The 14,169-nt window shown below is 46.5% G+C and overlaps 1 protein-coding gene across 1 annotated transcript in view; it reads right to left on the bottom strand.

Annotated features, from left to right (window-relative positions):
- Positions 1-893: 893 nt before the first annotated feature.
- Positions 894-14,169, bottom strand: part of LOC104525988 (immunoglobulin superfamily member 11) — a 14,897-nt gene continuing 1,621 nt past the window's right edge. Inside the window, 7 exon segments of the mRNA XM_010169297.2 lie at positions 894-958; positions 961-1,277; positions 1,968-2,118; positions 2,350-2,472; positions 3,465-3,620; positions 4,477-4,684; positions 5,881-6,044. Coding sequence (XP_010167599.2) covers positions 894-958; positions 961-1,277; positions 1,968-2,118; positions 2,350-2,472; positions 3,465-3,620; positions 4,477-4,684; positions 5,881-5,919 — 1,059 coding nt within the window. The 5' untranslated portion in view covers positions 5,920-6,044.

Here is a 14,169-nt window from a genome sequence, read left to right as displayed (position 1 = left end):
TGGTGGGGTGGGCGAAGAACTGCAAAAAATAAAGACAAATGCTCCCTGGTTCATGGCATCACTCAGCCATCCCCTTGGCCAGGCTGGTGGCTGTGCCTTCATCTCGCCCCTCCAGCCTGGCCCATGCCTCGTGTCACCCAGCCCAGGTGCACAGCCCTCCCTCATCCAGCAGCGGGGCCAGGGCTGTGGGGAGGGGGCTGGGGCCGCCTTGAGGCATACCCTGCCTCAGCACCCCTCCCTGCCCCGACGCAGGCTGTCATCCTCTTGGAAATAAAACAGAAACAACAACGGAAAAAAAATAATATATATATATCTCCCCAAACCTCCCTGAAAGACCCAAATGGATGGAATTGACCCCCAACAAAACCAACGGGAAACAAAAGCAAAAGTCCCCCCCAAAGTCAGGCCTTGAGGCATACCCTGCCTCAGCACCCCTCCCTGCCCCGACGCAGGCTGTCATCCTCTTGGAAATAAAACAGAAACAACAACGGAAAAAAAATAATATATATATATCTCCCCAAACCTCCCTGAAAGACCCAAATGGATGGAATTGACCCCCAACAAAACCAACGGGAAACAAAAGCAAAAGTCCCCCCCAAAGTCAGGGCTGGGCACATGTCCCGGCCAGGGCCCAGCCGCCCGGGAGCGTGTCCTCCCCCAGCCTTGGCACCTCGGTGTTGTCCATCGGTGCGAGGAGTCCCAACAGCCGGGGGGATACTGCACTGCCAGGGCTGTCCCATCAGCTGGCAGCAGCCTCGGGAGGGGAGGGCAGGGGAGAGAGGCAAGTGTGTGTCCCCCCGCCACCTCGCCGTCTTTCAGGAAGGGGTAGGGTCTCTCTTTGCCCCACCAGGTACAAGAGACCCCTTACTTGGCCCTTGGCCACTGGCATGGCCCTACACAAGGGAGCCAGCCCGGCTCTGGGCGGGCACCATGACGGGCACAGCCCCGATCCGCTCCTGCTCCGGATCACCTCCTGAGGGGACGGGGCCGTGCTGGCTGTCACCACCAGCGTCTTAGGGGGAGCTGGGGATGGGTGGCCGCCGTTGGCATAGATGGGGCGGTTGGTCGTGCTCCCCGAGCGTGAGAAGGGGGGTTGGTGGGCATCATTGCTGTTGCTGAAGCGGGTGAAGGAGTCTGTGGCATGGTTGGCTTTGGGATCATTCCAGTAGCGGCTGTTGTAGGTGTTGGACGAGGTGAGGGTGTCATTCTCTGACGAGGATGCATCTGCGTGGAATGTCTTTGTGGCAGAGGAGCATTTAGGTGGCAGGTCATCCTCCCTGGGAAGGAGAGGGTGTGAGGGCACATGGAGATACTGCCCTGCTTGCCCAACACCCCCTTCACCACACCCACCTGGAGTCAACACCATCAATTCAAGGTGAAGGACAGAACCAAAGTGAACCAGCATCCCTCCTTGGCCTGTTTGCTCATCCCTTTTTGCAGGACCCACCTCTGTACACATTAATTGCTCCATATGCCTACTGCTGAGGCAAACAACCCATTCTCCTGTATCTATGGGGGTAAAAACAGTGGTTGTCACAGCCACTGGTACTTTGCTGGCAGTCAGTATGACTGTACAGTTAATTAAGCTGATCCTCAGGGGAGCTGCAGGAAGCTTCCAGAGGGAAACGCTGGGGCTGTAACACCAGAGAAGATCACAGTTGTATCTCCAGAGCTTTTCAGTTATCACTGTCTGGTATTGTGGGATAGGATCCCCCACCACATCACTCTCCTATGGAGCTAACATCATTGAGCCAAAGCTCTCAATAAAGGCAATACTGAAAACAAATTCTGTTGTTACTATCCTTCATTTGTTCCTTCCATTTTCTGGACATATATGGACAACTTCCCCGGCCCAGGGGAACACACCCAGGAGTAGCAAGAGTGAGACTTCTGATTGCCTTCCTGCCAGCTACTGCTTTTGCTGCACTGTCAGAGGTCTCCTGCCACCAACTTTCCCTGACCCTTACCTTATTTCATTAGGAATCTCCTCCTCTTCTTCTTCTTTGTGTTTATTTTTCCAGTAAAACAGTGCCACGGCCACTAACACAATGCAAACAATGAGTATGACAGCGCCTGTGGCCACCGCTCCTGCAATCAGGCCAATGCTTCGGGGATGGGCTGTGGGGATGATTGAACAAAGAACAGAGAAGAAATCAGGGCTGTGCTGTGGCTGTCCATGAGCATTTGAAGCTGCCGTGGCTTGGGAGGGGATAAAGGTGGCATCCCCTTTCCAGGGCACAACGATCTTCTGATAGAGAGGCACATGGTGGCTCACAGCAAACATGGTTATTCACTTTACTGTCACAAGACAGAAGCAGGTGGCCAAGCCTCCCTTGGCAAAATACTTACGTGCAATGACTTGCAGGTCCAGAAGGCAAGTGCTGGTTCCAATGGCATTTGAAGCCACACATTGGTAAAGACCTGAGGACACAGTGCTGATATTTCGGAGAGTGACAGTGCCCTGGACTTGGTCTAGTCAGAGAGAAAAGAAGGATTTAAATCCCTCCTCACCTTGAGGAAAATGGTGAAAAGGAAAAGCCAGCAAATAGAAAATTTTGGTGTCAGACTCTTAAGAGAAAAACAAATTAGGAAATAACCTTGAGATGAAAGCATCAGGCACGCACGCACACACACACACATAAGATTAGGTCCTAAGGAGCTTACACTAAATGTTTCTTTTTCTTCATATAGATTAATTTCTGTAAATGAAAGCTTGGGACTCAGCATTGTGTGAGAAAAAGGAGGAAAGAAGAGATATGCAAATACCTATACCCAGGTCTACCTGCTAACTTCAATCCTGCCCTGCTCTCCCATCCCCGAGATTCCCACTTCCTGCTCCGACAATTTTCCTAATTTCTGTATTATGTAAAACTAAACTGATTGCACATTCTTAAAATACAGAAAAATAATGGCAAAAGTACAGCTATCACTAGTTGGTTAGGACACCTAGGCTGAGAGATCTTATGGATGGGACCTGGGGCTGGGCAATACCCAGTGTGATCAGAGCCTTGCTTTTACACACATCTGAAAGACAGTTATGCCAGTAACTTATTGGAGAACCGTGACCTCAGTGTGAGAAGCTGGTAGTATATTCCTGGTATGATTCTGCCTTCCTTCTCCCAGTTTCCAATCTATGAGCATTTCATTTGGTTTAAATGCAGGTGAGTCAGCAGCTGAAATCTCCAGCCACATGCCAACATCTGGTAACCATGTTCTCTCTCTCCCATGCAACCAGACCCTTGTTCCTCAATAGGGAACATGTTTTCTATCAAAAAAACATGAAAATTTAAGTGGCCATTGGATGGTACCTAGTCCACCATGGGCTCTAGGAATCTTCGTTCCAATAAAGCAACCATGCAAGCGATAGCAGACAGTCAATGAGCCATGCCACCTCTGGTGGCTCAGACAAAGGAAAGCCCAGGCTGTCACCTGGGAAATAAGAGGATAATCAACAGAATGAGCACCTTGTGTGGCAGTTGGGGGCAACTTGGGAACATTGTCCAGTTTCTCCCAGAGGTATGTTGGCCGGGGGATGCCTTCTTCTGAGCTGCAGGTCAGTGTGATATCGCTGCCCACGTCCAGGGACCCCTGGATTCTGCAAAGCGGGGCAGAAGGAGGAACTGCGAGAGAAGAGGGGAAAGTGACAGCAGATCAGGAAATATGACCGAACAGTGGAGTGCAGGCTCTTTCTGGGCACGCGCTGCGGGGGAAAGCAAGGACACTGGCATGAGCTGACAAGGAGAGAAGAGGGAGGCAGCAGAGAAGAACCCATTAAGGTTTGGGGGGTGACAATTCACAAAGATTCCTGACCCGCCAGCCCACCAAGGTTATAGACTACTGCTGACTTTCACAGGACCCAGTACTTTAAAATCCCTCCCTAGAGAAAAAGAAGGTGAACATTTCCGTGCTTGAGATAGCAAGAGTGGTGTGAGCTAACAGAGCTGCAGATAGAATTTTCTGTGGCTGGGTTTTGCTTTCACACCCCTATAATGGCACACACACTGGAGTACTTAACATCCTAGAGAGCATCCAGTACTAATTGCTTTCACAACAAGGAAGCAAAGATCTAAAGTTATTCCCTTTTTCTGTTGCTATGCACAAAACTCTTATGGTCCCTTCAGCTCTCCAGGATGCCTTTGTACTTTATTCATGCTTCTTTACGACTCCACATCACAATGCTGCCACAAAACTTTCTCTCCACCATATTTTACAAATCCATTATATGCCACCTGAATATGAAGGCTATGTGCCCTACACTCTCCCACAATACCCACAAGGCAGCCCATCCCTCAGCAAGTGATGTCCATGGGCTCCAATGCATACACTACCATATTGCTCTGCTATGATGCACTACCTTGCAGCGAGGATTGCACTAGATGATCTTTCGAGGTCCCTTCCAATCCCCAACATTCTGTGATTCTGTGATTCCCTTGTCCCTGTTCCTCCCCTCTCCCCCCATAATCCCAATAAACACACCCAAGACAGTAAGTCCAATGACTCCAATATTCCTGACTCCTCGGTCGGGAAGATTGTTGACCAAACACTGGTATGTGCCGGTATCCGACAGCTGAGTGTTGTTGATGAAGATGGAGGCACTGGTGGTTGGCATTGTCACAGCAAACCCCACTCGCCCATAGAACTGAGGTGCACCACCAAAGATCTGACCCCCTTGGTAGAGAATAACCTGGAAAAGAAAGGAAAGCTGAAACAACACTCTGCAGGAGTTGAGCAAGGAAGAAGATCAGCAAGCAAAACACAAGTTTCCAAAGACTAAAGGTTCCTAAAGCATCTCTAAATAACCAGATCTTGATATACAGTTGTCCCAGGCAGACCTATCCTAGCAGAGGTGTTTTCTCTAAAAGAGAAACCAGTTTTATGTCAATAAAAATGTTCACAGAGGTAGCAGACCAAATAGATACCCAAGCCTTCTGGCATAGCTGAATTGCCAATATGAGCCTGCTTCATATAATAGTCATTACCTATCTGGACAGGATTGATGTAGAGAAGCAGAGACTCTTTGCAGGTGAGGGAGTACTTTGCTGGAAAGCATCCACCAAGTGGGCAGTATCATTTTGAGTCTCAGAGAGTACAATCCTGCCATGATTTGACACTGCTTACTGAAGATCCTTGGGATGGACTTACTAACAGGCAATGCAACCCTTGAACCTGCAAACAGCTTATATAGCAGTCTGTACTCAGACCAAGTTCCCAAGGAGCAAGTGATCTCCAGTGGAGGTTCTCACTACTGAATATCAAATGTGACAGTGGCAGTGTCACCCATGGTAGATGCATTTTAGAGCAATGTCATTCTTCTGCTGTCAAAGTATTAGGGCAAAAACCAGGCCAGTAGATCTCAGGTTATGATTCTTGTGCCCGCCACAATAGACTCTTACTTGCTAATGTTCACAAGAATGGACTTGCATAAGCAATAAACAGTGAAAAAGTAAGAGGGAAAATAAGAGGGGTGACAAGTCTATGAGAGGCCATGCGTTCTGGGCACATTTTACATAGATTTCATGGGTTTAAGACTGCAGCTGCTCCCAGATCCTCCAAATCCCATATTAAGAGCACCAAAACCTGCATTACATCTCCTGTGCTCTTCTGAACGCACAAACCACCAGAGATCCAGGCCAGCCATAAAGTATCGTATACACCTGCCCTAAATGCACATCCAGCCAAGGACACAATGCACATCAGTTAACAAAGCATTGAAGAAATCAGATTAATTTAAGATCCAGAGGGCATGTTCAGCAATGAAGGGAATGTTCTGGAACAACCAGAGACTTAGCGTTTCAAAGGGACTACACCCAGATCGGTGTGAAAAGGGTGAGGAAAAAGAAAGTCCCAAAAAAATGCTTGCTTCTATGAGAAAGGACCTACCTGTTGAGGTTGGTTGGCGTTAGAAAGAGGAATGACCATCCAGATGACATTAAGGTTAGTGAGAGCAGCGTTAGTGGTGAAGGTGCAGGGCAATACTGCTGTCTGGCCTCGGGCAACTTGGATGCTCCCTGAACTAACTGACACCTCCAGAGGATACACCAGACCTGGAAAGAGAAGGACACTCAGTTCAATCATTTCAGGAGAAGGACACCCAGTTCGAGCATTTCAAGTGGCCCCATCCAATTACTTCAGGCTAAAAAGAATTATATTCCTCCCTCAATAGATCAAGCTGATCTCATGCAGACCTTTTTCGCAGGCAAACACAGATAGGCAACCCTTTTATGTGAGAGAACTCTAGTTTCAGAGCCTCTGAAAACAAACAGGCTTTGTTTTGGCTATGGGGAAAGAGGCATAAGAGCAGCCAAGCTGTGTCTAAGAGATAATGAAACATGTTTTCAAACCAACCCAGTCTTAATGACACCCAACATTACTGAAACAGAAAAGGAAACTGCATTCTAAAAGTCTTCACCAAGGGGTAAGAAGAGAGACCATGTATGATTAAAGAAGAAACACAGTTCTCCCCCTAATGAAGTTCAGCATGAGAAGAAACATTTTAGTGCTATGTTTAATTTAAAGGCTTAAAAATCTAAATCTTTTCCAGTCCAGGTATTTCTATCTCACTGGTGAAAAATTGCTACTGATAATGGAGGATCTCATCAAATATCATTTATTTTCCAGCATTTCCACCATTGCCTCCTTTGAATTCCACGCAGTCTGGACAGGGCTCAAAACCTGATAAGCCCCAGTTTCCCAGCGCAGCAGCTCAAGGATGCAGTTTTTAGACTGCAAGTCACACAGGGAAATATCTCCATTCCTACTGCCAAAATCTCATCAAATGAAACTAACCAAGGAATCACCACCACCATCTCAAGTAGCACTACATTTTTTTAAACCATTTTTGCCCCACAAAATCAAAATATTGACTACAAAAAACCATCTCTCTATATGACAGCTCACTACCTTCTTGTTCAAAACATGTGGGAGACTGCTGGAGGAGAAGATAAAGAGTTTTCAGGCTCCAAAACATTGCTAGTACCCAGGTCTGTGGTCCATCCTATTCTCTTGCTGACTCCAGGAAGGGCTGCCAGCAAAGTTTCTATTTTCTGCCAAGAGGCACTGGTTTGCTCAAGGTGAAATACTCCATGAGAATAGGTTTCTATCTGAACTATGAAAAAACTGAACAGGCCAATTGCTGAGAAAAGGGTAAGTGATCTCCTTCATGTTTGTCTGCTGGGATCCTTCCCAGCCTACCTAATGGAGAGATGGGATGCTTGGAGTCTGGAAGCACTGAGCTGCAGGTGCTACAGATCCAAAGTTTCTAGCACTTGAACAGCCTATGGTGAGTTCCTGGGTTTGGATTGACTGCTCTGGAGCTGCAATATCCCAGCCTGCAAATCCTCAGCAACGTCCTCTGGACTTCTGTTCCTTCCTCCATAACTCTCACCTCCAAAGCCCCTGGTAGTTTGGAGAGGCTCAGAAGTGCTTCAGAACACAGTCAGACAAAACATAATTTTAATCTCTCCAAGTGAAATTAATGAGGTTTTTACTTTGCAGATAAAACACCCAAGTCTGATTTTTCTCACAGGGTTGAAACTTATTTAAAACTATGGAACATTTTGGAAATTCCTATGGAAACAGTTCATCTCTGGTGCTAACATCTCAGAGAATTAGATGTCTGGATGAGGAACAGCTGGTGAAAGCTTAATCCATCAATCTCCTATGCAGGGCTGTCAGCAGCAAGCGGAAGTAAATAATTTGAAGAGCCAGTAATAAGCATCACCTTTATTACAGGGCATCTGCCTTCCAGATGCATCTGTAGTCAACAGACTGGGAATGGGTTTGGACTCCTCATTTGCTTATGGCTGGCCAGGCAGTTGCACTAGCCCAGAAACCAGAAGTGACCCATGTCAACTTTGGAGATGTCTCTTACTGAATATAACCCTGACAAGGGATTGTCTTTCTGCAGGCCTAAATTTGAAGGCTACCTTGTCATGACTGCCCATCCAGTCTAGCATCATCCATGTGCTAAACAGTGCAGGGAGTCACAATACCTTCTACATTTATTGGATTAACCTCTCTCTCCAATATGCTCTTCTGCCATATTCAGTGTAGATTTAATGAGATGGTTTCCATGAGAGGAAAACCAAGTACTCATCTTATTTGGAATAGCAACATGTGTTCTTCAGCAGCATCCCTTGCCCCTCCACTGTCTTCACCAAAAAGAACCCACATATTCAAATTCCTGACATTTAGAAAAAGTAATATTTAAGTGTGAGTATTCACTAATAGCAAATTTACTGGAAAGGTTAGAGCTTACAGTCTGCACTGCAGGGTTAGTTATATCAATCACTCAGGCATCAAGATGATGTGATTTTCATACCTAACCACCCTCTTGCCACTCCTAATATTTACTATTAGTTGATTGCAAACATCCTGCAGAAAAATAAAAACACTAAAGTAGAACATGCATAATTTTGTCACTGTAAAAATAATTTTCAAAACATTTGAGCACTTCCCAATCTGCTTATGAAGAGCTTAAAAAAGAAAACACCTACTATTCCCTTTGCTCTGCCAGTGCCCCACTCTCATCCAGCAGTGCCCCACAGCCCCCATAACCTCCTCCTTGGGGGAGCACTAAGGAAGAGCTGAGATCCCTGTCCATTTGTCTTGCCAAGGGGAGCCACTTTGAGCTGGGCATGCAAGACTAGCACCCCCACACACCATGCTATCCTGTCTCTGCCTTGTTAAACCATCAGTCAAGCCAGCTTCTCAGACTTTGCTTTGCCTCATGCATCCCAGGGTCTGTCAGCTGCTCTTTGGCCCGGGATGCATACAAGGCAGGAGACACTCAAAGACAAGGACTCATTTTGCTAAGCTAAGTGGCACCTGCAGGGCTACAGCTAGGGAAAACACACACAACCACTTCTGACAAGTAAGCTTAAACAAGGTGACAGGGGAGTCAGGAGACCAAAGGTAGGCAAAGTCCTCTTCCACCAGCATAAACAGGGAGGTAGGCTGGTGCGTTAACACAGAACTGGGAGGTTGGGGAGCATTACTACAATGCGATTCCTTTCCCAGAGAGACAGCTGAAAGAGCAAAGATCAAATCCTCGTCAGAAGTTACAAGGTTTTTCTTTGTATCTCAGACTACTGGAAAATGTACACACTTACACATGCCCTTGTCCATCCATGCAAGGATCTACATGACTGCATCCTTCCACATCAATACCCATGGCCCAAAATACAGGTGGATGCACACAGAGACACATGCATTTGTGAACCTGTATGGCCAGGAAGACACCTAATAGGAAAATTCAACCAAATGTTACACGTTTAAACATTTAAAAATTAGGAGTTGGAAAAATGTGGCTTTGCACTAATGGAAAAGGAGGGAGGCATGGGAGAGAGGGAGGAAAAGATTTCAAATTTAGCTTATCTATTAGGATATGGATTTCTCAATGCAGCCTAAGGATTGAGGACTTGAAATTCCTTGGGTAGATATAAATGCAAATATAGATATATGCACACACACAGAGCCCACTCTAGTAAGTCAAATTACACGTAAGAGGTCAGAAAAATCAAGCAAAGGATGTTGTAAAGGGTATTCTTTTGCAAAAATATACAATCCCGATCTTTTCTAAGCATTCAGAGAAGTTTAATGACTTGTGAGAAGCAACAAGAATCAATCACTACCAAATCGTCTCCTAGAGTTGGGTTACAATGGCCAATACTTCCTCTCTTGCATGTGCAGTCTCCTCCTTACTTAGTAATTAAGTAGCATGCCTGGAGGAAGAGCAGGGTACACCATCGTCAGCAGAAAGAGGAATGGGACATTCCTGTACCTAGGACACTTTGATCTTAGCTTGATTCTGCAAACAGCTTTCTCCTTTGATCCTGATGCAGTAAGCTCCCATCACTAATTAGAACGGATGCTCCATTTTTTTGTTTCCTATCAGGGAACCAGCCAGCAGAATGACGTTTTGGCTACAGTGGCTCTTTTAGTATTTGCTCATATTTCCAGGATGAAGTAATCTGGCAACAGATCACTCTTGATTTCATTATTGATGGGTAACTACTGCCTCTCCAAGTAGCACACTCGGCTCCCTCCCCTGCATCCATGAAGAAGTCCATGTAGACAGTTCATGCAGCATGACACAAGCATGTAGGACCCGGTCTCACAACCAGCATTTGCCTCCCTTCTGGGTGCAAGGGGGAGGCAGGTGCTGCCACATGTTTTCTAGCTGCCCTACAAGGGCTGCAAGCCTGAGAGGCTTATAGAATAGAATCATAAAACCATAGTGGTTAGAAAAAACCTTTAAGATCATCGAGCCCCACCATTAACCTATCACTACCCATCCCATCTCTAAACCATGTCCCTAAGCACCTCATCTACCTATCTTTTAAATACTGCCAGAGATGGTGACTCCACCGTTTCCCTGGGCAGCCTGTTCCAATGTTTGACTACCCTTTCTGTGAAGAAACTTTTCCTAATATCTAACCTAACCCTCCCCTGGTGCAACAGGGCTCAGAATATACTAGATGCAGTGAAACTGAAAGACATGGGCACGTCTTAGCCCTTTGACCCATACTAAGTTGACTGAAAATGTTCCCAGCTCTCTCTCTGCCAGAGATCACCAGCAAGGCCACAAACTCACCTTGGCTGACAGCTCCATGAGTGAAATGAGGACTTCCACCACCATCACTTCAGATCAATAGGCCAGATCATAAGATGAACAGCTGATGCACACTCACCAGTCCACATCATAATGATGGCAGATGGACATAGTCCACAAGAGCCTCAGAGGCTGTGCCTTCAGCAAGCACTGTGGTCATACTGTTGAAGCTGTGCTAGGGGCACATCCTCCTCTACTGCTGGATCATCTACAGCACCTAGTTTTCAGAGGCAACCATGCTCAGCAAGACACCTGGGTATCACTGGCTGGGTTGCAGTATAGTGCACAGAAAGGGTCTTCCCCCACTATATTCATGTGAAGAGTTTTGATCTTCCAGGACCACAGAAAAGTAGGAATTTATTTGGAGGGACATTCATACCATGAAAGACAAGCTTCTGCCCTGCCTTACCTTCTGGAGGACGCTTCTACTTTGCAAGTACCCCCAAGAAGTGTTGGCAAGTCAGCAGCATTTGGCATCTGGAGCTTCCTGATACTCAACAGCATGGGCAGAGGCCAGGGTACAGGTTCACTCTGCAGTGCTGGTAATTCAGGGAAGCAAATGGCCAGGGGAGAAAGGAGGTAGGGAGGTGTGAAAGGGATGAAAAAACCCTCAGCTGCGTACATTCTGCATCTCCAGACCTCCAGGGGAAACATGCAGAAATGTGTGTGGTTGAGGGGAAAATGAGAATAAAGCTTCAAGCTGTATCAGCCTGCATCCAAAACCCAGGGATTGACTCTTCCCACCTCAGTGCAATTAGCAATCCTGTTGCCATGTGCTGGGGAAGATGCCTTTGGCAGTATGACATTTTGGGTCCCTCACTAGAGAGGCGAAGATGAGGTCACTCAAAGTTTCAAGAATAGGGTAGGAACACAACGTTCGATCTTGTGACTGCAGGCAATGGAGGGAGAAAGTGCAGAGCAGTCTTTTTCCTAAGATGAAAGGAAAACACGAGTCTCTGCCTTTGGCCTGCCTCACATCTCTGAGTCTGGGACAAAAGCTGCCTTTTGTGTTAAAGAAGATAAATGTCTCCCACCCCAAATGATCTGTTACCTTGCTGACTCAACATACCGAGCAGCAGCAGAACCCACAGCCCAAGAAGGAGCGACTCACAACTGGAGGAGACAGTAACGGACGTAGGGAGTACCTCTGCCACAGGACCTGCTAGTGCAGCAACCATTCAAAAGCCCCTGAAGGAGCCTGACTTGCAGTTATAAGCACTGATAACATTGAAGTTATCCAGCATGATATGACAGCACCCAAACAGGCTGTTCAACAAGCTATCTGAATACTGACCAGGGGCTGAGTATCCTCCTGTCATTCTAGATGTGATACACTTGCCAGCTCAGAATCTATCTAACCAAAAGCAGTATTTACCCATCCTTGTGTCTGCAGGCAGCCTTGACAGAAGGAGGCTTAGAGAAGACCTCATCATCATGTTCCAGTACTTAAAGGGTGGCCACAAAAAAAATGGAGACTCCCTTTTCAAAAAGAAGTTGCATAGAAAAGATGAAGGGTAATAGGTACAAGTTACTCCTGGGGAGATTCTGATTGGACACAAGAGGAAAATTTTTCACAATGAGAACAATCAGCCATTGGAAAAATCTCCCCAGGAAGTGGTGGATTCTCCAACACGGGACACTTTTAAGATTCAGCTGCACAGGGTGCTGGGCCATCTTGTCTAGACTGTGCTTTTGCCAAGAAAGTTTGAACCAGATGATCCTTGAATTCCAACCTAGGATTCTATGATTCTGCCTAAGCAACTCCCAACAGAAGTATGTCTAATTTAGCCTTTAAAGCTCCAGACAATGTCTGTACTGTGCAGAACAGCTTAACAGTCTGGTCTGGTACGCAGCAGCCCCTGCTTTTCTGTAACTCCCAGAACTCCCACCAGTGGTGCCTCTGGGCCCCTGCCCTTCCCCTTCTGCAACCCAGCCATGCAAGTCACACTTGCCAACCTTGTTCTTTCACCTCGCCCTGTCCAGCTCCTCCTGCATATCCTTCATTATTCCCATCACGATGATGGGCAAATACATAAACTCAGAGCTAAAAAGAGAAGTTGCAATTGAACAGTTTGGCCATTTTGTTCTCTGAAGCAACTGCCTCAAACTTTGAATATCTCAGATACCAGACTCAGAATGTATTTGAAGTAAGCCCACTCCCTTTATTTGGATGGGCTCAATATCCCAAAACAAGGCTCATGCAAATTCTTTCTGGCTCACAGGTCTAGCAACATGGTATCGACCTGGCAGTGCATAAGGCAAAATAATTTCCAACTCTTCCCTTCCTATCTTTGCTGGCTCTGCAGGACAGACTGGAACAAATCACATCTGGCATGGTTTTAGAGCAAGATCTCTGTAACACAGGTGTTTAACCTACACTGACACTAACTTTTCCTCTGTGGTCTATACAGTGTTCCTTTCTCTATGAAATGCAAGTCGAAAGCCAAGTTAACATCTAAGCACCTTTATCCCTGGAGAAACCATCAGACACAACTGGTGGTATCTAGTCATCCCTCCAGCACAGAGCCTCCCAAGTAAATAGATCCATTTTACCACAGTAAGAGCAAACTCAGGATTGCTGCAGACCCTGCAGGATATGTGGGCTAGCAGACACTAATCCAGTGAGAAAACACGATATCAGGGTCTTGAACTGCAGCCTTGCAGCATTTCTTGCCAAGAAGTCCACCAGCTGATCAGAGATATTGGCTACCTGTGAATCTGTGCTGATCACACCAACCCTTCTCCCTTACTATTTATAACCTCAGCTGAACTAGACAGAAAGATAACAGTAAAACTCCCTGCTGCCCCACTCTGCTCTGGCCTCAGCTGTTGGCCTGGCAAATAATGGTCACTAACCACCCCTGCCATCCTCCCTTTTAGAAATAGGTCTTTCTCTGCAGGCTAGCTGGGAGGAGGATTTCAAACAATTGTCTGATTGAGATGACATGGAGCATATCTCCCTGCCCCTGACCTCCCCAATCTGCAGCTGTAGGAGGATGAAAACTGGAATTTAAGACAAAAAAAAAAAAGGCAGAAAAGCTTTCAGCTATACATACTTCAAGAACGGTGTCAGTTTCCTCCCATGTCCTTGTCAGAGGAGCTGGAGTAGCTCTTGCAGGGATAGAAAAAGGGCTCTCATAACACACTAAGGAATTTGATTCCTTCCCCATTTCTGCCACAGACTCCCTCAGTCCTGCTGAGCAAGTCAGTCAGCTCCAGGTAACCTCAGAGTTTAGACCACAAGGGTTTGATTTACTGAACTGCTGAGTATTCAAATCTGCTAGGGAAATGGAGAGGGGCTGTGCTCTCCATGTAGCAGGGATCACATTATGTTGAGCTCTCCGTGTAACCTGAACGATGCTCTTCCAATAGATCTTAATGCTTGTGTGTAAGCAGTCACAGTCTTGAAACACAAAAGAAGTTTTTGAACTGTGAGAAAAGCATAATGTTAGAACAGCTTGCTAACATGTACAGCTTGGGAACAGGAACCCAAATCTGGTTTACAGATGCCCTGGTGATAGCAGGGTCAGGGGCACAATCACTCAAATGATCCTTTC

This window comes from Antrostomus carolinensis, unplaced genomic scaffold (assembly GCF_000700745.2).
Source record: "Antrostomus carolinensis isolate BGI_N321 unplaced genomic scaffold, ASM70074v2 scaffold3836, whole genome shotgun sequence".
NCBI classification, from domain to species: domain Eukaryota; kingdom Metazoa; phylum Chordata; class Aves; order Caprimulgiformes; family Caprimulgidae; genus Antrostomus; species Antrostomus carolinensis.
Note: the sequence above shows the minus strand (reverse complement) of the source record. Positions and strands in the feature narration are given on the sequence as shown.